At 38.9% G+C, this 23200-nt stretch overlaps 1 protein-coding gene across 1 annotated transcript in view; it reads right to left on the bottom strand.

Annotated features, from left to right (window-relative positions):
* Positions 1 to 23200, bottom strand: part of LOC115287783 (lymphocyte antigen 75) — a 128914-nt gene that overhangs the window by 4214 nt on the left and 101500 nt on the right. Inside the window, exons 35-38 of the mRNA XM_029934510.1 lie at positions 9219 to 9329; positions 2260 to 2376; positions 1476 to 1649; positions 137 to 163 (exon numbers count right to left, since the gene is read on the bottom strand). Of these exons, the coding sequence (XP_029790370.1) occupies positions 137 to 163; positions 1476 to 1649; positions 2260 to 2376; positions 9219 to 9329 (429 nt within the window). The remainder of the gene's footprint in view (positions 1 to 136; positions 164 to 1475; positions 1650 to 2259; positions 2377 to 9218; positions 9330 to 23200) is intronic.

Below are 23200 nucleotides of genomic sequence, written 5' to 3'. Positions count from 1 at the left end.
GATCTTTCTAGAGGCTTATAAAAGTTGTTCCACTTTATATTATATAATTAATTTTAAGGAGGTCTTTAGTAATATTTTAACATTTTCTTCATGTATTTTTACTTGTGAGAAGACTTAACAAAAGGCCATTACTTACCTGATAAATATTTCTTTTCATATGGGACTAAAATGCAAAAGAAATTGAAAATTAAAATTCAAGTATGCTTTCTAAGTTTGCCTTTAAATACTTTCAGAATAGTTAAAAATGAAATTAAATAGCTTAATATTATCCATATTTCTATGGCATGGTCAATTCTGTTTTCCGTTTTGAACGAAGCTGCTGTTTTTTCCTTTTTTTTAAAGATTTAGAGGTCTAACAATGTATTAGCTTGGTTGGTGGAAAAAGAATAAGGAAACTGAACGTGATGAGGTGAGGAAAATAATTTTGGTTAGAAGCTCTGCAGAAAAACCTAATAAAATTAAAGTATACAAGTGTGACCCCATTAGTATGGATTTGCTATTTCTGATGTTTCAGTTATAGTTTAATTAAGAATCTAGTTTATATAAATGTGCCATGATACTTAGTACATGAAAAAAAATTTTAAGATCCAATAAGTATTGTAAGTTGCATTCCACTATCATAAAACTATGATAAATTTAATATAATCACTATAAACTGTAGTTAAGAACTCTGTTGAGGCAAAATATATATAGATATATAAAATTCCAGACATAATGAAGGGGAAGATAATTTTGGTTTACAGTTGAAGTAGAAGGGAGGAAATAAAAGTGCAAAGTGGAGAAGTGGCTGTCATGTTTCAGGTGCCCCAAAGTTATATTTTGAAATTTTAAAAGTTTTTAATGAGAAAACAGTTTTTTCTAAAATGTAGAATAAGCTTTGATGTTTTACAATAACCTCAAAATACTGTTGTGGGACACAGTAATTTTGTCCACTAGAAAGCATTCTAGTGGGGAAGAGGGGACAGCCAAAGCCCAAGGGCGGTGGTTGGAGGGGCAGTTCAGAGCCCGCGCCTCAGGGTTGCATAGGAGAACAAGCATTCTGATGGGTCAGAAGAAAAACTACATTTTAGTCCAGAATTACTAACTGCAATGCAGTTTTTCTTCATTTGTGTGAACAAAGGATGTTAGTACTTGTACAGGGTCAAATTCTTTGTAAACATCAGAACTCTGGAATCAGACATGAGTATTCTTCACCATTTCTACTCAATCCAATAACATGCAAGGAGGTTATGATAATGCCTTTGAACAACAGAAGAAATTTCTGATCTCTCGCAGTCTCTTAAGAATATAAAAGTATGCGTGATTCACATGATCTGGTCCTATGCCTGAAATGTGAGAATTACATTTGATTTTCAAAAGACTTCAGAGCATACCATGCTAATATTGAGGCATACTCGTCTCAAAAATTATTTTAAAACCAGTCTTACTTTCCCCACTCTCCTAGAAATGGAAAAAAAGTCTTCAGTTATACTTACTAGCTGCTTTACAAAGGGTTCCTTCCATGGAAGAAATTTCACAATTTCCTTTTTTCCATTCACCTGTCTTGGTGTGCAAAAAGGCACAGGTGTCAACTAAATCCTCACCATCTTCTTCGTCTGTCCATTTATCAAATGTCATATTTGACTTATCAAACCACTTGAAACTTGCATCTGTTAGTTAAGAATATTTTTACCATTATGACAGTATTAAATGGAGTTAAAAAGAAAGCCAAGAAAAGGGTCTGGGATTAAAGGTGGGAAATTACTAAAATATGTCTGCTCAAAACTTTTGGTTGTAGGATTTAAATTAGGAGGAATATATCTTGTGTCCAAGCAAATGCTCAAGAAGGTTCTGTGGAAGATTTCGTTTTTGAAAATAATAAAGCAACATTTTCATGGGGTAAATAGCCAAGAAAGTTAAAATATTAATAGTAACCTTAGTAGCTTCATTTTATTAATTATGCATGTACTGTTTCCTAAGGGGGGGTAAATATATTTACATAATATATCCTTGATAGTTCAATCTAGCGAACTATGGTTGACACATTTATGACCCTACCATACAAAAATGCTGAGCCTAGAATCATATTTTAATCCAGAGGAAAGAAACAAAGCTGCTTAGGAAAGAGCTGTGGTATGTGGGTACACACTGAAAACAGAATCCTCAGAGACCACAGGAAACATCAAGTTAAACTACAGAACTGAAAAATCTCAAATGTTACCAATTTTATTACCATTAAAAAGAAAAAACGTGGTTTCCTATAAGGTAAATATCACTTACCATCAGTGTCAAAAAACATGCCTAGTAGGATATAATCTGGGCCTTTCCATTGCTTTTTCAAAGTCTCCAGTATAAAAGCATTTTCTTCTTCATTATGTATGCTTACCATGTCTGCTCCTGAAATTATTTTTAGGTAAAAATAAAGTTAGCATATTTCCAGAATCAATGCAGATCACATGAATTATATAAAAGTTATGCATTATGATATGCTTACCATAATATATTAATTATACTTCACCTTTTTAAAATTTAGCTTGAGAATATGCACAATTTTGAAGAGACAGTATACTCGAGAGAAAAGTAAAATGTGACAATTTTATATTCTCATTTCATTTATGTAGAGTGGGTAAGTTACAGACAACAGGGGAACAAAACATGGGAGTCTTGAGCAACAGAACACTTTTCTACATCTCTCAACTTTCACTTTTCCCATTACCTCTTCCTCTAGCAACCATGGTTTCTCATGTCCTTACTTCACTAGTATAGGGAGGAGCAGCTCTGACCACATCCAGGAGAACTGAAAAATATGAAGCCAGCTTGCCAGAACAGTTGCAAGACGTGAAGTTCAAGCAAGTCTCTGACCTGCTTCATCTAACTGGCCTTCGTGTACCTGCTGCCCAGCGTCTTACGCCTTACCATGTTTTCTTCTTTGGGCCTTACAAAAGGCCTAGTTAAGGAAAATTATAAAAGAGGTCGTCGTTCTCACTGGATAGTTGATTTTTCATGGGATGCTTTCATGTGACTCAAGAGTAAAGAGCAGCAGCTATCTATATTTTATATCTCCCATACATTCGCTTTTGTTCTTAAAATCTGTAAGCTACATATACACATAAGCATCCTATAAATATCAGGATCCGGTAACTTTACTTTTCTAAGAGGTATTTAACCCTGTTTCCTTACCTAGACAAAGATTCTCTTGAAAATTAAAAAGTATGTCACTGGCTTAATTGGATAATACTTTACAGAAAATGCTGGTAGTTTTTCATGATATTGTTTTTTCATATGAAAACGGTTGAATAAATGATGACATCAAGACTTGTGCTCATAGCAACCAGAAAGCTGGTGGGGAGGACACATCTAACAGACCCTGGGTGTAAGACAAAGAAAAGTAATGTAAAGCCTTTCAGCTGTAGTCAGCTAAATTTGGAATATAACACAAAAATATTAAGAAACCTCAATAATTTAGAAGTAACAGTTTTCCCATTTTCCAATGACAGTTTGTTGGTCCTATGTATATTTTACCATGTGGAGACTTTCTGTACTATAACTAATACAAGTACATGGAGAAATTAGGAACTCTTGCATACATTCCGCCCAAATCATCCAAACTTAACAGTCTTCTGAAAATTCCATAATATTGTCTTAGTTCAGTGGGTCTCCACCTTGAGCATGCATTAAAATCACCTGGAGGGCTTCTGAGACCAGTATGAGGCCACACCCCGAGTTTCAGATTCACCTGGAGTGAATTTACATTCCTGACAGGTTCCCAGGTGATGCTGCTGATGCTGATCCAGGAACCATCCTTTTGAGAATCACAGGTGGCTTAAATAGTAGGCAGTATATTCATGACATCACTCTAACAATTTTTTTGGTAAGTTAACAGTTAAATGGAAAAGAGCTATTATGTACTAATACGGTAAGAAAACTTTGTATTAAGTGATTTAAAAGAGGCTTACAAAAAAAAATCAATTTAACAAGAAAAATACTATAGGGCCAAAAAGTCTCCCCCAAGCCACATTGGATTGTTAGAGAAGAAAATCACAAACTGGGCAGACTGGAGCTACATTATAAATAAAGCAGCAAACACCTTAATGGAAGAAAAAGTTAGTTTCAAGATTGTAAAAAAGTTGACCCTCACAAAAGGAAATCTAACAAAAGAAATGTGTGAGACATGTGATTTCACTGGTAAGGAAATTAAGCAGACTTTCAGACTTTTAGATTAAACAGTGTTGGCCCTGGGTATACTAAAATAGGAACTCATAAGTTAGCTGGACTAAATTGGTACAACCTTTTTGGAAACAATGTGGCAAAGTGTGTCAAAAGCCCTAAAACACATTTGACCCAGCAATCCTTAATAATCATTGGCTCTGTGATAAATAGATACAATCATTAATGTTCATCACATGTTTATGACACTGAAAGACTGCAAATAATTTAATAGCTAATATTAAAGGCTTAAATCAATTATGGAATTTCTATATACTGGATTAATATATAGTTATTAGGAAATATGCATTACATTTTTACTGCCACATTTTTAAGAGAAAATGCAGATTACAGGACAGTTTGCCAAATATCCCTTTTCTTATATATTAAAAAAATAGCTGGGACACCTGGTTGGCTCAGTCGGTGAAGTGTCCCCCTTCGGCTCAGGTCATGATTTCATGTGACTTCAAGCTCTGCATAGAGCTACTTTGGATCCTCTCACTCTCACACACACACACACACACACACTCTCTCTCTCTCTCTCTCTCTCTCTCTCTCTCTCTCTCTCTCTCTCTCTCTCCCTCCCCCTCTCCCTCTCCCCCTCCCCTCCCCTCCCCCAAAATAAACATTAAAAGGCACATTGCATTTAAAAAAAAAAGCAAACAGGTATTTATTAATATAAATTTGCCTAGGGTGAAATGTCTAGGATACTTAACCAAAATGTTAACAGTCATTATTACCTTTCCTTAGGGTGGTGCAATTTAGGGTGATTTTGTTATATTTTTAGGATATTTGCACATGTGTTTTTCTATGATTGTGCATATTACAAAAAACTTCTAAAAGAAAAACTACATAATACTTTATTCCAAAGTTAGGATGCAGCAAGGTTCTGAGTCGTATCTCCATTTTGAAAAACTCTGATGATTTTCTTATCATTTCCAGCTGCCTGTTAAATGTCACACAGGCTTTTAATCTGTTTCACCCTGATACTTGTACTCCCTTGTATAATGTGAACAAAATACCACTCTAGAAAAATTCTCAAGGGAGGTATTTAACTAGGTTATAGTTTTGGCTTAAGTGTCAGGAGCTTTTCATCCTTTTCTTTGACCTTGCAGAAGCCAATGGAACTTTAATGATTTTTAACATTGTAATCTAATTAAGTACTGTATAAACTTAAATTACTGTGTCAGGCAAATAAGACACATTTTCTTTTTTCACAAATGACAGCATTAAGTCCCTAGAGAATGCATGTGCTCAAGAAAATTTTTTTACAATGCATTACCAGTGACACTACCTGCTGAGATCTAATTTGGGTCTTCAATTCTTTTTAAAGCTAGTGACATAGCTCACAAATCAGAAAAAGGGAATATTGAAAATATTTATTCTGTTACAATGATAACATATAAATTAAAGGTAAATGCTGCAAAATAAGAAAAATGTTAGCCTCTCACAATTATTTTCCTAAATGAATAAGGATACCAAAAATAAGGAGAGTTAGTATCAAGTAAATTAGCACAAAGCACTGGGAATATTTCTAAAGATAGCTCTCTGCATCCCAAAAGGTAACCTGTCACTTGTTTTCTAAACCCCTAATGACAGGTTTAAGATACTATTTTGTACAGCTGGGGGGATTTCATAAATCCCAGTGTAAATATTGTACTATTCTACCTTATGCTTTTTCTTCTTCATACATAGCAAACATTGAATTCATGTCCACCTACTACTCTTAACCAAAACAGTGGTCTAGCCAAAAATACAGTATTATTAACTAATTTTAGCTAATTTTCTGATTCATTAATGACAGGGTATTTCCAGAGTGGAAACAAATACAGAGGCTTATCAAATAAATGTTAAGGTTAGAAATGTAGAAGTCCCTGGAGAATGCATGAGAAATTCTTTTTGAAATTTTTTTAATGTTTTTATTTTTGAGAGAGACAGAGCATGAGCAGGCAGGGGCAGAGAGAGAGAGGGAGACAGAATTAGAAACAGGTTCCAGGCTCTGAGCTGTCAGCACAGAACCTGACACAGGGCTCGAACCCACGAACATGAAATCATGACCTGGGCCAAAGTCGGAGGCTTAACCAACTGAGCCACTCAGGCACCCTGAGAAATTTTTAAAAATCTAATCAGTAAGACCAACTGAATTTATAGGTTTTTACTTGGGGAAAAGCATTATATTTTTCTGTAGACACATGATAAATTTTATAAGCAAATTTGAATATAACAATTTAAAATACCTGGGGCACGTGGGTGGCTCCATCCATTAAGCATCTAACTTTGGCTCATGTCATCATCTCACAGCTGTGAGTTTGACCACTGCATTGGGCTCTGTGCTGACAGCTCAGAGCCCGGAGTCTGCTTCAGATTTTGTATCTCCTTTTCTCTATCCCCCTGGCCTGCTTGTGTTTTCTCTCTCTCAAAAATAAACATTTAAATTCCTAAGTGGCTGTCCTGCTTAAACAAGTAGAGTTAATGGATTCCAGAACAAGCAGTCAATGTCCAATCACAAAGTTTCTGCGTCTTTCCAATTCTGTTTTGCTTTGCTAAAGAAAAGTGGCAAAATACAACTCAACTACACTTCAGTTGTAGAAGCAGTCAACCAGTATTAATTATGCCTCTGTAAATTAAGCATTTGCTTAATTGCTAAAGATAAGTAATAAAGCTGGAGAATGAACTCTGACCTAGCAGTTCATATAGGCTAATAAGAATACAGGAACATATTTTTTCTTGGCTGTCAGCCTCCCAAATAATTTGTTATTGAAATCTACATCTAAGTATACTTAATATAAGTAACTTTTTAAAAGATCAGAAATTAGAATAGGAGAAGCCCCATTTGAAAAAATTCCTATTAGGAAAAAAGACAAGAGTTCTTATTATTCAATTTTTTAAAAATATTTATTTATTTTGATAGTGCATGAGCAGAAAGAGAATCCCAGGCAGGCTCTGCACTGTCAGCACAGAGCCTGACTTGAGGCTTGACTGAACTCACAAACCATGAGATCAAGACTCGAGCTGAAATCAAGAGTTGGAAGCTTGGGGCGCCTCAGTTGGTTAAGCCTCCGACTTCAGCTCAGGTCAGATCTCATGTTCGTGGGTTCGAGCCCTGCGTTGGGCTCTGTGCTGACAGCTAGCTCAGAGCCTGGAGCTGCTTCTGGTTCTGTGTCTCCTTCTCTCTCTGCCCCTCCCCGTCTCATGCTGTGTCTCTGTCTGTATCCAAAATAAATAAAACATTAAAAAAAAAAAGAGTTGGATGCTTAACCAATTGAGCCACCCAGCCCTCAATTTCCTTTTTTTTTTTTAATTTTTTTTTTTTTTAATTTTTGAGGGGGTGGGGAGACACAGTATCTGAAGGAGGCTCCAGGCTCTGAGCTGTCATCACAGAACCTGAAGCGGGGCTTGAACTCACAAGCTGTGAGATCATGACCTGAGCCAAAGTTGGACACTTAGCCGACTGAGCCACCCAGGCACCCCAGCCCTCAATTTCTTTAAAATGAAACCATACTGGTAGATAGGAAATGCTGTCTTGTTTTCAAAGAGCCAATGTTCAACACCATTTAGCAGGTATGAGTTATTCAAAGGCAAACAATATGCATTGAGTACCATGTGGCACTTAACAGGATTAAACACCTCTGTGCTTACATTGACTCATTCTATGATGATTTGATATTCTTTCAAATGTCGTACTGGTTGGCTGTTAGTTTTTTTGTTTGTTTTTACGTAATGGGCATTTCTAAATGCTGGAATTACTAATGAATCTAAGATAAAACTTAATGAAATGATCAAGAGATTTTAGATCTCATGCAGTAATAAAAAGCACCTCTGAAGAATCAAGGACTCTCCTGTCACCATCACAGGTATTCCAGTTAATGAAGCTCCTAGTTCATATCCTCATTTCAGTTTGAACTTAAAGTATCACAACAATTAGAGACAACAAGGAGGCTCTTTGGGCCAAATGGCCAAACATATAAAGAACGCCCAAGCACAGCTTTTTAAAAATATCATTTTTATTTAAAATATTTCACAATGTGAAGTTGTAAATATATTTTTCAGAGAATACTGAGTGTGTCTGCTAGGAAATAGCCTTTTTCTCCTTTTTTTTTTTTTTTAACATTTATTTATTTTGAGAGAGAAAGAATGAGCAGGAGAGGGGCAGGGAGAGAGAATCCCAAGCAGGCTCTGAGCTGTCAGTACAGAGCTCAAAGGGGGGCTTGATCTCACAAACCATGAGATCATGACCTGAGCTTAAATCAACAGACTAGGCCACCCAAGTGCTCCTCTCTTTATTTAACATACATTTCTTTACCGCAGTTTCATTTCATGGTCCCATTTGACTTCTGCCCACACTACATACTTGAAACAGCACTTTCAAGGCAGAATAACAGAGTGTTCCCTGTTAGACCTTCCTAGACTCTGGTTTTAATCCTGGCTCGGCCATTTACTACCTGTGTGACCTTGAACAAATAAACGGAACTTAATTTCTTCCGTTGATAAAAGGAGTGCAATAATAAACTACTTGATAGGTTTGTTGTGTTCATTAAAGCCAGGTAAAGTACACGGTGCACCTAAGCACAGAGCCTGGCATAGAGTACGCACATTAAATGCTGCTGTTGCTAAGTTTCTGGCGCATAGCTTTGGACAGTATTGTCTAACAGCTGTCTTCCAACTCAAAAGTTAAATATATGCCCAATTCCACTTACGGCTTACATACTATACAATAAAAATTGTCCATTATAGGAACCCAGGTCAAAGTGAGATATGACAAAACTATTTTTTTAACGTTTATTTTTGAGAAAGAGAGCATGAGCAGGGGAGGGGCAGAGAGCGAGGAGAACAGAATCCGAAGCAGGCTCCAGGCCCTGAGCTGTCTGTCAGCACAGAACCTGACAAGGGGCTCAAACTTGCAGACCACAAGATCATGACCTAAGTCATGATGGAAGCTTAACCAACTAAGCCACCAGCACCCTGACAAAACTATATTTTTAAGGAATTAGTGAACACCATTTAACTGGGGGAAAAAATAATAAACTCCTTACCATGATCAGTACACTGATTTCTGATGTCTTCTATGCTTTCTACTTTGATGGCTTCTTGAAGAAAAATGTAACAACTGTCTTGGAACTGAACCCAGGTAGATGAAGGACAGTCTATGTCGGAAAAGAGAAACCCTGTTAAATAACTTGAAAAGAATTCCATGAATTCCTTAATATAACAAATAAGATAATAATAAGCTATATCCCTTGTTAATTTAGCAACAAGGCTCTCAGTCTTTGTTAAAAGAAATCTAGTACTGCGATAGGAATTTATTTTTCTCCATTCTATATATGGGAGAGGAGAAATGTGCCAATGATTCTCTTTTGGACAGAACAAAGTTACAAGTCTTTAGGGTGTTTAGAAATTCAGACATGCAGATTACAGCATTATTACCAAGGCAACGAACTATCAAGAAAGACAACCAATAGAAATACAAACTTTTTCTGAAGGTTGTCACTGCAGTATATAGTAACAATTTCAAAGTCTCAAGAGTTTACAAAATCTTTTTTAAAAATTATACTTCCAAGAACAGAGAAGACACAACTTGCTAGATTATGAATATTCAGGCACGTTTTCATATTGCACAGGAAAACAAGACTGACGATCTTATGTTCTTAGTTTAACACCTAATCCAATCAGTCTTTGAACTAGTTCTATGAAACAATCCTCTCTCTTCCTCCAGTGCTGCAGAGTGGAGTGGCACCTCTTTCGTCTCTTGGTCTCTTTTTTCTGTTCATTATAAATGTGTACATCTGTAAGCCTTGGCCCTGGAATTTCATTAGTATTAGAAGCAAAAGTAAAAGAGCTTGATTTCACTGGCCAGAATGGGGAAAACAGAGGAGGATTTTACTGAATTCCAGTGAATAAAAGAAGCATACGGCATTAATCTTCCCGCTTCCCTTAAGTCTCTATAGGGGAAATCACTATGGTTTTTTCATGGTTTTATTAAGTTCTATTCGTAATTTTGGTATACAAGTAAAAGAATTCCCCACTACAAAGATCAGGACTTAACCTCAGAGCTATGTTAATTTAAATCCAACAATCGGAATTTACTAAGCTCAGATTACAGCAAAGACCATTTTAGTTGTTCCCAGTACTTGACCTCAGCATTTTTTTTCTGGTATATTTATTGAGTTTTATTTTGTTTCATTTCACTTTATTTCATTTCATTTACCTCAGTTTCTTATACAGCACAAAATACATGGCCACCAAGCTAAACTGTTTTCCAATCTTCTAGTAACTTCTGAGTAATGAGGTGTAAGCTGAAGTGAAAGGTGCAAAATTGCCTTTAAAAGTGCTTCAAAAGTGGGGTGCCTGGGTGGCTCAGTCAGTTAAGTGTCTGACTTCAGCTCAGGTCATGATCTTCACAGTCTGTGAGTTTGAGCCCTGTGTCAGGCTCTGTGCTGACAGCTCAGAGCCTGGAGCCTGTTTCAGATTCTTTGTCTCCCTCTCTCTTTTGTCCCTCCCCCACTCATGCTCTATCTCTCTCTTTCTCAAAAGTAAACCTTAAAAAAAAACTTTTAAAAAACTTAAAAAAAATAAAAGTACTTCAAAAGTGTGTTTCCTGGATCATACCTCCCCTTTCCCACTGGCTAACGTGTACTCAGCCACCTTTAATCATATGAACAATGGAAATAACCAAGGAAGAACAGAGCAAGAAAACAGGAGGATCCTACATGGAGGCATCGTATCATACTTGGATTGTTATGAGACAGAAAAGAAACTTCTGTGACTCTTGATCTCAGGGTTGTAGGTTTGAGCCCCACATTCAGTGTAGAGATTACTTAAAAATAAAAAATAAATCATTCAAGATGGACTAACATAAGGATAGGTGTCTCAAGATACAATTTATTTTATGTATAGGTTTTTTCCTTTCTGCTGTTCTCTAAGTACTTGAATTACACACGTGACTACCTTGGCTTGAACTCTGGCAGGAATCTAGAACTTTCTCATTGTCGTGGCTTAAAAGTAGTTGGTAGGGATATTTTAGCAACATTTACTTAATGAAACATTAAGTAAACAAAAATCTGGCTGTAAAATTATATGTGCAGTAAGATGTTACAAAGCAAGGAAGTCCATAAAGGTTTAAGAATTGGACAGGCCAGACACATCTGCAAGGGAAGGGTTCAGGGAGGGCCTGAGAACAGAATTCGAGGTTGAAAGTCTGTAGGTGGAGCAGCCGTGCCCTTAGGTCCTCTTCCTATGAAACAGTACTCAGCTGTCATACTCACACCATATTCCTTTGCTGCCCTCTTTGAAAGTCTGGTTCTTACTCAAAGGAACTTTTTAGATTCATATATAAGTGAAATCATATAACATTTTTCTTTCTTTGTCTGACTTACTTCACTTAGCATAATACCTCCAAGTCCATCCATCCATGTTGCCACAAATGGCAAGATTTCATTTTTTATGGCTAAGTAATATTCTACTGTGATATCTGTGTGTGTGTAGATATGTATGTGTGTGTACACACAAATATATAAATGCACAAACACATACATATACCTCCACATCTTCTTTATTCATCTATTGATGGACACTTAGGTTGCTTCCATATCTTGGTTACTGTATATAATGCTATAACAAACATAGGAATGCATATATCATTTTGAACTATCTTTCACTTGGGGAGGTAAATACCCACTAATGGAATTACTGGATCATATGGTAATTCTATTTTTAATTTTTTTATGTCTTTATTTTATTTTGAGAGACAGAAACAGCGAGCGGGGAAGGGGCAGAGAGAGAGAACTGTGAGATCATGACCTGAGCCGAAGTCAGACGCTTAGCCGACAGAGCCACCTCGGCGCCCCTATTTTTAATTTTTTAAGGAGCCTCCACATTGTTTCCCACAGTGGCTGCACCAAGTTGCATTCCCACCAACAGTGCACAGGTGCTCCTTTTCTCTACGTCCTTGCCAACAACTGTTATTCTCAAGTATTAAAAAAAATTTATTTTTGAGAGAGAGAGTGAGCACACATATGAGTGGGGTAAGGGCAGAGAAAGAGGGAGACACAGAATCTAAATCAAGCTTCAGGCTCTACTGTCAGCAGAGAGCCTGATGCAGGGCTCAAACTTATAAACTGTGAGATTATGACCTGAGCCGAGATCAGACACTTAACCGACTGAGCCACCAAGTATTAAAAATACCTCAAGGTATGACAGGAGACTATCAAAATCCTAGAGGATAAAGTAGGCAACAACCTCTCTGACTTCAACCACAGCAATTTCTTATTCATCACATCTCCAAAGGCAAGGGAAAAGCAAAAATGAACTACTGGGACCTCATCAAGATAAAAACCTTCTGCACTGCAAAGGAAACAATCAACAAAACTAAAAGGCAACCAGTGGAATGGGAAAAGATATTTGCAAAAGACATAGTGGATAAAGGACTAGTATCGAAAATCTATAAAGAACTCAGCAAACTCCACACCCAAAAAACAAATAATCCAGTGAAGAAACGGGCAGAAGACAAAAACAGACACTTTTCCAAAGAAGGCATCCAGATGGCCAACAGACACATGAAATGATGTTCAACATCACTCATCATCAGGGAAATACAAATCAAAGCCACACTGAAATAGCAGCTCACATTGGTCGGAGTAACTAAAATGAACAAATTTTATCAGCTGGCAAGGATGTGGAGAAACGGGAACCCTCTTGCACTGTTGGAAGGAATGCAAACTGGTGCAGCCACTCTGGAAAACAGAATGGAGTTTCCTTAAAAAATTAAAATAGAACTACCCTATGATCCAGCAATAGCACTGCTAGGAATTTAACCAAGGGATACAGGAGTGCTGATGCATAGGGGTACATGTACCCCAATGTTAACAGCAGTGCTTTCAACAATAGCCAAATTATGGAAAGAGCCTAAATGTCCATCAACTGATGAATGGATAAAGAAGATATGGCTTGTATATATAATGGAATACTACATGGCAATGAGAAAGAATGAAATCTGCCCATTTGCAGTAATGTGGATGGAACTGGACGATATTATGCTGAGTGAAATAAGTCAGAGGAAGACAGATACCATATGTTTTCACTCATATGTGGATCCTGAGACTTAACAGAGACCACAGGGAAAGGAAAGGGGGAAAAATAGTTGGGGAGTGGGAGGGAGGCAGACCATAAGAGACTCTTAAATACAGAGAACAAACTGAGGGTTGATGGGGTGGGGAAGAAGGGGAAATGGGTGACAGGCACTGAGGAGGGCACTTGTTGGGATGAGTACTAGGTGTTGTATGAAAACCAATTTGACAATAAATTATATTAAAAAATAAAAATTAATAAATGAAAATATCTCAAGGTATTTTTAAATTTCCTCTTTGATTTCTCCATTGACACTGTTTCTTTCATAGCATGTTGTTTAGCCTCCACATGTTTGTGGAGTTTGGGAGTTTTTTCCTTTTCTTTTTTTTCTTGTATTTGATATCTAGTTTCATATAGCTATGTTATCAGAAAAGATGCATGGGGTGCCTGAGTGGCTCAGTTAGTTGAGCAACTGACTCTTGGTTTCAGCTCAGGTCATGATCTTAAGATTCCTGAGATGGAGCCCCACTGTCAGCACCTAAGCCTGCTAAGGATTCTGTCTCTCTCTCTCTGCTCCTCTGCTGCTCATATGCAAGCTCTCTCTTTCTGAAAATAAACAAACATTTAAGATGCTTGGGGAAACCTGTGTGGCTCAGTCAGTTGAGCGTCTGGCTTTGGCTCAGGTCATGATCTTGCAGTTAGTGGGTTTGAGCCCCACGTCGGGCTCTGTGCTGACAGCTCAGAGCCTAAAGCCTGTCTTCAGATTCTGTGTCTCCCTCTCTATCCAACCCTCCCCTACTCATGCTGTCTCTTTCTCTCTCTAAAAAAAAAATTTTTTTTTAAAGAAAAGATGCTTGATCTGATCTCAATCTTTTAAAATTTACTGAGACTTGTTTTGTGGGCTAACATGTGATCTAAACAGAGAATATTCCATGTGCATTTGAAAAGAATGTGTATTCTTCTCCTTGGTCTGCGTGTACCTGTTAAGTCCATCTGGTCTAATATGTTGTTTAAGGCCACTGTTTCCTTATTGACTTTCTGTCCTGATGATATATTCATTGATGAAAGTGGAATGTTAAAGTCCCCTACTATTACTGTATTACTGTTGACTTCTACCATCGTATGTTAATATTTGCTTTATATATTTAGGTGCTCATATGTTGGGTGCACAGATATTTGTAATTGTTACATTCTCTTCTTGGATTGATCTCTCTTTGATTATATAATGCCCTTCTTTGTCTCTTTTTACAGTCTTTCTTTTAAAGTCATTTTTGTCTAGGGGCACCTGGGTGGCTCAATTGGTTAAGCATCCGGCTCTTGATTTTGGCTCAGGTCATTATCCCAGGGTTGTGGAACTGTGCCCTGCATCAAGCCCTGTGTCAGGCTCCATGCTCAGCTTGTGATTCTTTCTCCCCAAATCTGCCCCTCTCCCCTGCTTGCATTATAAATAAATAAATAAGTAAATAAATAGTCTGTTTTGTCTAATTATTGCTACCCAGCTTTCCATTTCCATGTAATATCTTTTTCCATTCCTTCACTTTCAGTCTATATGTGTCTTTAGGTCTGAAGTGAGTCTTACAGGCAGCGTATAAATGAGTCTTGTTTTGTTTTTAAGTGACCTCTATGCCCAATTCGGGCTTGAACTTACACCCCCCCCCTCAGATCAAGAATCGCATGTTCTACCAACTGAGCCAGCCTGGTGCCCTGGGGGGGTCTTTTTTTTATTATTATTTATTCAGTCACCCTATGTCTGTTGATTGGAACATTTAAACCATTTACATTTAATGTAATTATTGATAGCTATGTACTTACTGCCACTTCATTAATTGCTTTTTAGTTCCTTTTGTAGTTCTCACTGTTCCTTCTTTTGCTCCTTCCCTTGTGATAGGACTTTCTTTAATGTTAAGCTTGGATTCCTTTCTCTTTATTTTTTTGTGTATGCATTATAGGTTTTTGGTTTGTGGTTACCATCCTATGTATACAGTAGTCTATTTTAAATTGATGGTTGCTTAAGTTTGAACACATTCTAAAAGCACTACATTTTACTCTCGACATTTTATGTGACACCACATTTTACTTATTTTGTGCATCCCGTACCTAATTATTGTAGATATAACTGACTTTACTACTTCTCTTTTAATCTTCATACTGTCTTTATAAGTGGTTGATTGATCCACTACCTGTACTATGTTTCCCTTTACCAGTGAATTTTTTTTCTTTCAAAATCTTACTTCTATTTATGGCTTTTTCTTCTTAAAGGAGTCCCTTTAAGGTTTCTTATAAGGCTGGTTTAGTGGTGATGACCACATCTCTGCCCCTCCTACCCTCCTCAATGTGGCTTTTTCTATCTTTAGCTGTTGAAAAGCTACCCTGCTAGCTCTTGTTGCACTCAGAGAGAGTTGATCTGTATGTTGTTATAGCCTTGCTGTGTCCATGGGCAGAGTTGAGATCAGGGTCCTCCCACTCTGCCATCTTGATCCTCCTCCCTCTTTTTTCCTTACATTTCGGTGTTACTAAGTGTAATCATTTTCCATTTGTTTGAAGAAATCTCTTTGGTGTTTCTTTAACAACAGTTCTATTACAAACTCCTTCAGTTTTGGGTTTTCTGTAAATATCTTTATACTGCCTTCATGTTTAAAGGATATTTTTGCAAATACAGAATTCTGGATTGTCAGATTATCTTTCATTTAAGATGTAACTTCAATGTTTTGGCTTCCATCACTCCTACTGAGAATCAGCAGTCAGTCTGATTGCTGCTCTTTCTGTATGCTTTCAAGATCCTGTCTCTGTTTTTTAGCAGTTTGACAGTGGTTGCTTCATTTTTGGTGTTCTTTATTTTATTTTTTTTAATGCTTATTCATTTTTGAGGGAGGGAGGGGGAAAGAGAGAGAGAGAGAGAGAGAGACAGAAGGGGAAGTGCAGAAAGTGAAGGGAACAGAGGATTCGAAGTGGGCTCCACATTGACAGCAGCAAGCACAATATGGGGCTCAAATTCACAAATCGCGAGATCATGAGCTGATCGACTGAGCCATCCAGGAGTCCCTTTATTATTTTAATCCTAATAATTCACTGTACCTTTTTTCTAAATTTTTTTAAATGTTTATTTATTCTTTTGAGAGAGAGAGAGACAGAGCATGATCGAGGGAGGGGCGGGGTCGGGGGGAGATACAGAATCCAAAGCAGACTCCAGGCTGTGAGCACAGAGCATGACACAGGGCTTGAACCCACAAACTGTGAGATCATGACCTGAGCTGAAGTCGGATGTTTAACTGACTGAGCCACCCAGGTGCCCCTTCACTGCACTTACTGAATCTATGACTTATTTTCACTGGTCTTTTCAGAAAGTTTTGGGTCACTATCACTTCAGATAATGCTTCTATTCCATTTTCTCTCTACTCTCTTTCTGGGACTCAAATTTATGTTTATATTAGACTTTTAACCATGTCCCATATGTTCCCTTTGCTCTTTTCTATATTTTTAATGCTTTTGGCTCTCCATACTATAATCTTTTTCTTTCTGGTATACTAATCTACTCCTTAGGTTTTAATAAACGTGCTGTTATACTCATCAATTGAGTTCATAATGTCAATGCTTCTTCAATTATAGAATTCTAATTTGCTTACACTTTTTATAGATTCTGGGTCTCTGTTGAAATTCTCAATTTTATTATCTATATTCTTAAACTCACTACAGCGATTTTAAAGTCCATTTCTGATAACTCTAATTTCTGGGTTGCCTCTTGGTCTATTTTTGTTTCTTTTCCCCTTTGGCCTGTTTCTTGTTCCTTGGTACGTGGTTGGGTTTTTGTATTTGTTTTTTTCTTTCTTTCTTTTAAATCACTCACCAGACGCTGTGTAGGAAAAATGCAGAGGCTCTAGATGATGTTATTCTCCTCCAGAAAGGACTCTAGTAGGAATGTCTAGTACTGACATTTCAAAAAGAAGGAAATAACTTGAGCTACAACTCACAGGACAAAGGAGTTTGCCATATACAAAAAGGAAAAGAAATTCCAAGATAAAGGGAATACCATAAAAGCACAATGACAAGCACCCAGTGAGGAGTCGAATACTTACTGAATTAGTGAAGTAAGCAGGTCCCTCCTCCCTTCCTCCCTTCCTCCCCTCCTCCTACCGGATAACATCTCACGTATTAAGACATGAAAGATAAAACAGTTATTTCCCCCTCAGAATGAAACTCAAATAGAAAGTCACAAGGGCAGATACTATCAAATGCAAATTTTTGGGTTTTTTCCCTTTTTTTCCCCTTTTCCCTCTTTCTTCTGTTTCCTTTTGCTGCCTTTTCTTTATCCTTATGGAATTTTTAAAAAAGCTTAAATGGAAATGGACTCCATTACCATATTTGATGACACCTCAAACATTTTTACATATCACTGCAAGTTCTTGGGTCACAGGTTGAGAAATGTATTATTTCTAGTCAAAGCTACATATAGTTATTTTCTACTGATAATAAATAACTCAAGAATATAAAAATATTTTTCACAATACTGTTTATGTGGAATGAAGCAGGTCTATTAACACAAAAATATATTCAACAGCCAATAAAGTAATTTTACAAATTACTTCTTTGTATAGTTGTAGTTCTTATGCTTCATAAATGCCTTCTAACTCTGCTCTCCGAGTCACCTACATTAAAGCATATTCCCATTCCGGAGGCACCTCATGTGTGAATTACCTGTGACGTGTCTGACCACATCTTCCTGTAGCCTCTGACTCCTCTGAACCTCTACAGGACTTCACACTACACTACGTGTGACAGGCCTTTTTGGTTACAAGAACTAAAGACTTGTTCAGGTTCTCCCAAATGATAGAGAATATAAGGATACAAGGGATAATAAGCAATCTGAAGATTCTATCTCAGCAAATAGGCTCACAGGGTTCTCATACCAGGAACGGCCTTGACCTGCTGCCTAGCCTAGAACAGTCATCCTCTGATGTAGGTAGTCATCCCTATTTTGATGAGCTGTGGTTAGGGCAGCGAGGATGAGGCACAAAACATGGGGAATATGCATAAGGACCACAGGGAGCCATTCTTCTTGGAAGAGAGGTTGTTTCCCTTTGATGACCAACACTCATTCATATAGCACTGATCAAATCCTGCTGTGTGTGACAGTTGTCTGTTAACTGCATGACAACAGAGACCATTTCTTTTTTTTTTTTTTTCCAAAGTTTATTTCTTTTAAGAGAGAATGTAAGTGGGGAAGGATCCGGGAGAGAATTGGGGAGGGAGGGAGGGAGAAGGAGAGAAGGAGAGAGGGAGGGGGAGAGGGGGAGAGGGGGAGAGGGGGAGAGGGGGAGAGGAGACAGGGAGTCTGTGTCTCCCTCTCTCTCTGACCCTCCTCTGCTCATGTTCTCTTTCTCTCTCTCAAAAATAAATAAAACATTAAAAAAAAAAGTTAAAAAAAAAAAGAAAAATAGAAAGCAAACTGTTCACTTCCTCAAAAATTTCAACTGCCTGCTCCTCAGGCTCATTTCAGCATTAGCAGTAACCCCAGCTAATTCAGCACGGAACCTTCTCCTCATGCTAAAGCATGTGGCCCAGAAACTCTTTGAACACTACTCAAGAGATAAGTTTTTCACTTTGAAAAGAAAGGTGTTCGAGCAGAGGCTACATGCCTCGTAGGAGGAAAGCTGTTGAGGTTCATGCATTTCACAAGCAGAAAGCTAAGCTAAGCCTTCTTCCATGCTGTTACCTTCACAATAACCCTGTTATCACGAAACATCTGCCTCCCCCAAAATACTGCCCTAAGTTCTCAATTACAGACGCTGTAGTATTTTCCATAAAGATATATTTCAACAACAACAACACACACACACACACACACACACACACACACACACACACACACACACAGCCTGCCCACAATGCTCTCTGCAAAGTGCTCTTCTGTTACTCTTACTTCTTCACAGCAGTCCTGAGAGGCAGGTTGTCATTAATAGTGTGCCTAAGTGACTCTTTATGGATTTTATAACTTTACAATTCTATTGACTCAATACATACAGAAATTTAGGAGCCTGATGAAAACTTTAGCAGCTTGCACTTAGGATTCCAAAGTTTCTACATAGATCCCCTGCCTAAAATTACCATGTGCTAAGACAATAAAGCGGCACATCCACAGGCATGTTTGGCATTCTAGCAGAACTCTCTGTTCCCTTAAAATTTCTCTTCTTAAGCAACCCGGCACAGCATAAGAGGAAGTAATCCTTGGGAAATAACTCGTTCTGAATGTTAACACAGTGAAGGCAAGAACTGCACTTTTTACCCTGGTCAACAAGAAGATCTTTGCCCCTCTCCATTAGGATATGAGTCGCACTCACTGCCACAAGAGCAGCTGTGGCGGGAGGCAGAGACAGTAGAGGAGCTGCTTACTGTGTTTATTATGTATAAAGGCAGGAGTGGGGTTCCAAGTCCCTGACTAACCCAGAGTCCTCTGGGCCGCAAGATCTCCCTGAATCACAAGGAAATGCAGCCACTTGGACTCTCCCTCCATATCACCCTCCTCAGCCCAGCTTCCAAGAGTCCACCTCCATCTTCCAGCCCCCAGTCCTGTCGCAGAAGAGCTCTCACGAGATTTATTTACAGAATGGGGGTGCCGGTGTTACTCTGCACCTTTCTCTGGGCATCACTGGTCCATTTTCTTATAGATTCAGTTTCAAGATTTGCCCTCAAAATCTAAAATAACTCACAAAAGAAATAAAATACTTGATCCATATCATAAAAAACTGCAGACAGGGACACCTGGGTGGCTCAGTCTGTTGAGCGCCAGACTTCGTTCGGTTCAGGTCATGACCTCACAGGTTCCTGAGTTCAAGCCCCGCACTGGGCTCACTGCTGTCAGTGCACCGGCTTTAGATCCTCTGTCCCTCTTTCTCTGCTCCTCCCCCGCTTGTGCTCTCTCTCAAAAAAAAAAAAAAAATGTGGACAATGACCCTATTGCAAAACTAGTTTTCAACACATAAGCACATTTTTAAATGCCTCTCAACAATAATACCTAACTGTAATTTCACTTTTTCATTAGAAGAAACATTTATCAATTTTTCAATATTTACAAAAATAAGATAATTTCCCCTGAAACATAATTGTGCCATCTACAAGGATTAGAAAAAGTCACATCAGTAGATTAAGATGATTTCAATGCTTTGAATTCAATTATGAGATCAGTTCACGACAGACTGAAGTACTTTAAAAGAAACTGAAATCCTATTATCCCCCTTACTTTTTAAAAAATCATTCATCTAATAATGTTGGTCCTTTTATTATAAATTAGAATAAAGTGCAGAGACATAACTCAAAACAAAAATTCACAAGACAGTAAAGCTCCTGCTATTACGGCATCTTTCCTCTGGTCAGGGAATCACAAGCAAGAAGATGATGAGTAAACAAGATGCATTCGGATAGTATTAAGTGCTTTGAAGAAGATAAAATATGGGCTTGTGATAAGGAGAATGTGGTGCGTTTCAGGGAAGGCCTGAAGAAGTGACATTTGAACAGAGATTTGAATGATGTGGGTGGGGGCAGCCCTGCCGAGGAGGGGAGGAGGGGAGGAGGGGAGGCGGGGAGGAGGGGCAGTCTGGCAGAGGAGCCAGCAGGTGGTTAAGTCCCCAGGGGCTCAGAGTGGATAAACAGAGTGAAGGGCAAAAATGGTAAAAGATAATGTCAAGAAGGCAGGCGGCGGCACCTCATCAAGGGCTTGTAGGCCACGGCAATTCAAAATTAGGTAAGTAGATTCTGATCCACCTGACGGCCACAGAACAGGACCTGCTCTGAGTATGCTTATTCACTCATCTCATAGCGCCCCTGGGAAATCACTGACCCAATAAACATACACTGATCACCTACTGTGTGCAAAAAGCACCACTGCGGAAGAACTTTCTAAAAGAGATGCCAGGGGACCTTACTCAGGAATTTACACAATGTTTTATTCATTTTGATTTCCAAGATAACAACTAAGAACATAAGATCACTTATATTAATAAACTCTAAAATAACAGAGAACAAGGATTTCCATTTCAAGGTTAAATTTATACTTTATGCAACACCAAAGGTGCTTTTCTGATAAGATCTTGCCATTCAGTTAATTCTGTAATAACCCTGAAAAGCTCTTTCTTGACTTAGTTCTAATATAATTTCCTGACAGTGTCTGGATAGAATACTGTGAAGTATTATGATGAAAAACATGTTGTTTCCAGCCCTTATCAACATGTATGTGAATGGAATCAGTAGCCACAAACACCCAAACCCACATAAAGCGACACTCGTGATGTTTTTTAGTTGCAATAAGTACCCTTCATTTTGTATGAAGAGGACAGAAGGAAGGAAATCAAGATTTGCCAGCCATCGTCTTCTCACTTACTGCTCCCGCTGGGCCTGCCGGTATCATTACCACCAAGTGCGCTGAGTTAGGTAACTTGATGTAGGCCATACAGTCTGTACCTAACTCCACACCTTAAGCTCTTTCTAAATTAATCCTAAAGCCTCTTGACTGATAGAAGCTGGTTAATTACTAGTATTAATTTTTACAACATGCACTTCTTAAGCTTTTGAAAAGCCTAGTTAACAGTAGTGGACTTGGGGAAAAAGAACAAAAATTTCCAAAGACAGCTTGTCCTCTATTACTGATCAAAAAAGAACTTTTCTGAAAAGACAGATAGCAACATCTAGAAAGAGAGTTTTTAAAAAGTCGTACAGGAAAAGTATATTTTGACTAACCTGAAGTATGAAGGTATGGCAGCCCGGAGGGTGGGCTACACAGGGGTTTAGATGCTACCGACAAACATAATGAGGGTGTGTAGTGGGGGAGGGGTCTCAAAACAGTCCAGCCTTGTCTTCGACAAAAACAGGCTCAGTGTGAAGGATGAAAATCGGCACGTCTTGTTTCTGCCCCTCCAGAGGCAGCAGATGGCATTACTCGTCCTAAATGCTGATCCACAAGAGCTCTCGGGAAAGGAGCTTTGAGTCAGCCAGCAAATTCTGAACTTACTCTACTGCTGCCTCCAACACAGATTTCCGTTCAAATATTCCTGCCTGTCCGCAGGCTTCCAGCAGAAACTTATAAAAGGGCAGCGAAATTCAGAGGGGAAAGAAAACCACCAACCCCCCCTCCAGAAAACCCCCACCACACAACAACAGAACTACTTGCATAAGCATGTTATTCAAACCCACACAAGTATTCCCTTGGTTCTTATTTATTTTGCTCTTTAATTCCTGGAACTCTTTATTCAATAGTGTTTCTGGATGGAAGTCTTTTTCCTCCATTGAGTATCTGTGAAATGCTTGGACCAAAAACTTGTTAAAAACAAACAAGAAAAACACCCCACATATTCAACGGAATTGCTTTTTTCCTCAGGCGTCATTTGTCAATGACTAATCATGTGTGATTTTTCAGATGACACTTGCACAACAGCAGACCAGACTTAACGACTTTTAAAAATCAATCCGAGCGTCGCCTGCTCCGTCCCACCGCGATCCAGAGGTTAGCTGGCTGAACTGTTTTCCTGTTTCAACAACTTGACCACCAAGCGGCCGGCCAAACAGGGCGGCGAGCTCGGGAGGGCCTGCTTCCTCCCGCCCCAGCCTCCCACCGCGCTGCGCCGAGGGGAAATCTCCGCAGCTGACTTCCCCGCTCCTCATTTCGGCCTCTGCCATCAGGCAGCACCCCCGTTTAGGAAGCCCTCCCCCGAGTGGGGTCTGCGCCGAGGCTGTGCCCACCGAGGGCGAGAGGGGGCACGTTCAGGTCGTCGACGGGCCCTGCCCTGGGGCTCGCTCACGGAACCCGCTGCACCAAGGGGCGACGGGCGGGGTCCCGGGGCAGGGTGCGGGCGGGGGTCGGGGGGCGCACGGGGTGGGTGCCCAAGGTAGGGCGAGACGCCCGGTCGGGGGGCCGCGCCTCCGGGCCACCCACCCTCTGGCGGCCAGCGACCGGACGGCGGGTGAG

Source organism: Suricata suricatta, chromosome 3, assembly GCF_006229205.1.
Source record: "Suricata suricatta isolate VVHF042 chromosome 3, meerkat_22Aug2017_6uvM2_HiC, whole genome shotgun sequence".
Taxonomy (NCBI): domain Eukaryota; kingdom Metazoa; phylum Chordata; class Mammalia; order Carnivora; family Herpestidae; genus Suricata; species Suricata suricatta.
Note: the sequence above shows the minus strand (reverse complement) of the source record. Positions and strands in the feature narration are given on the sequence as shown.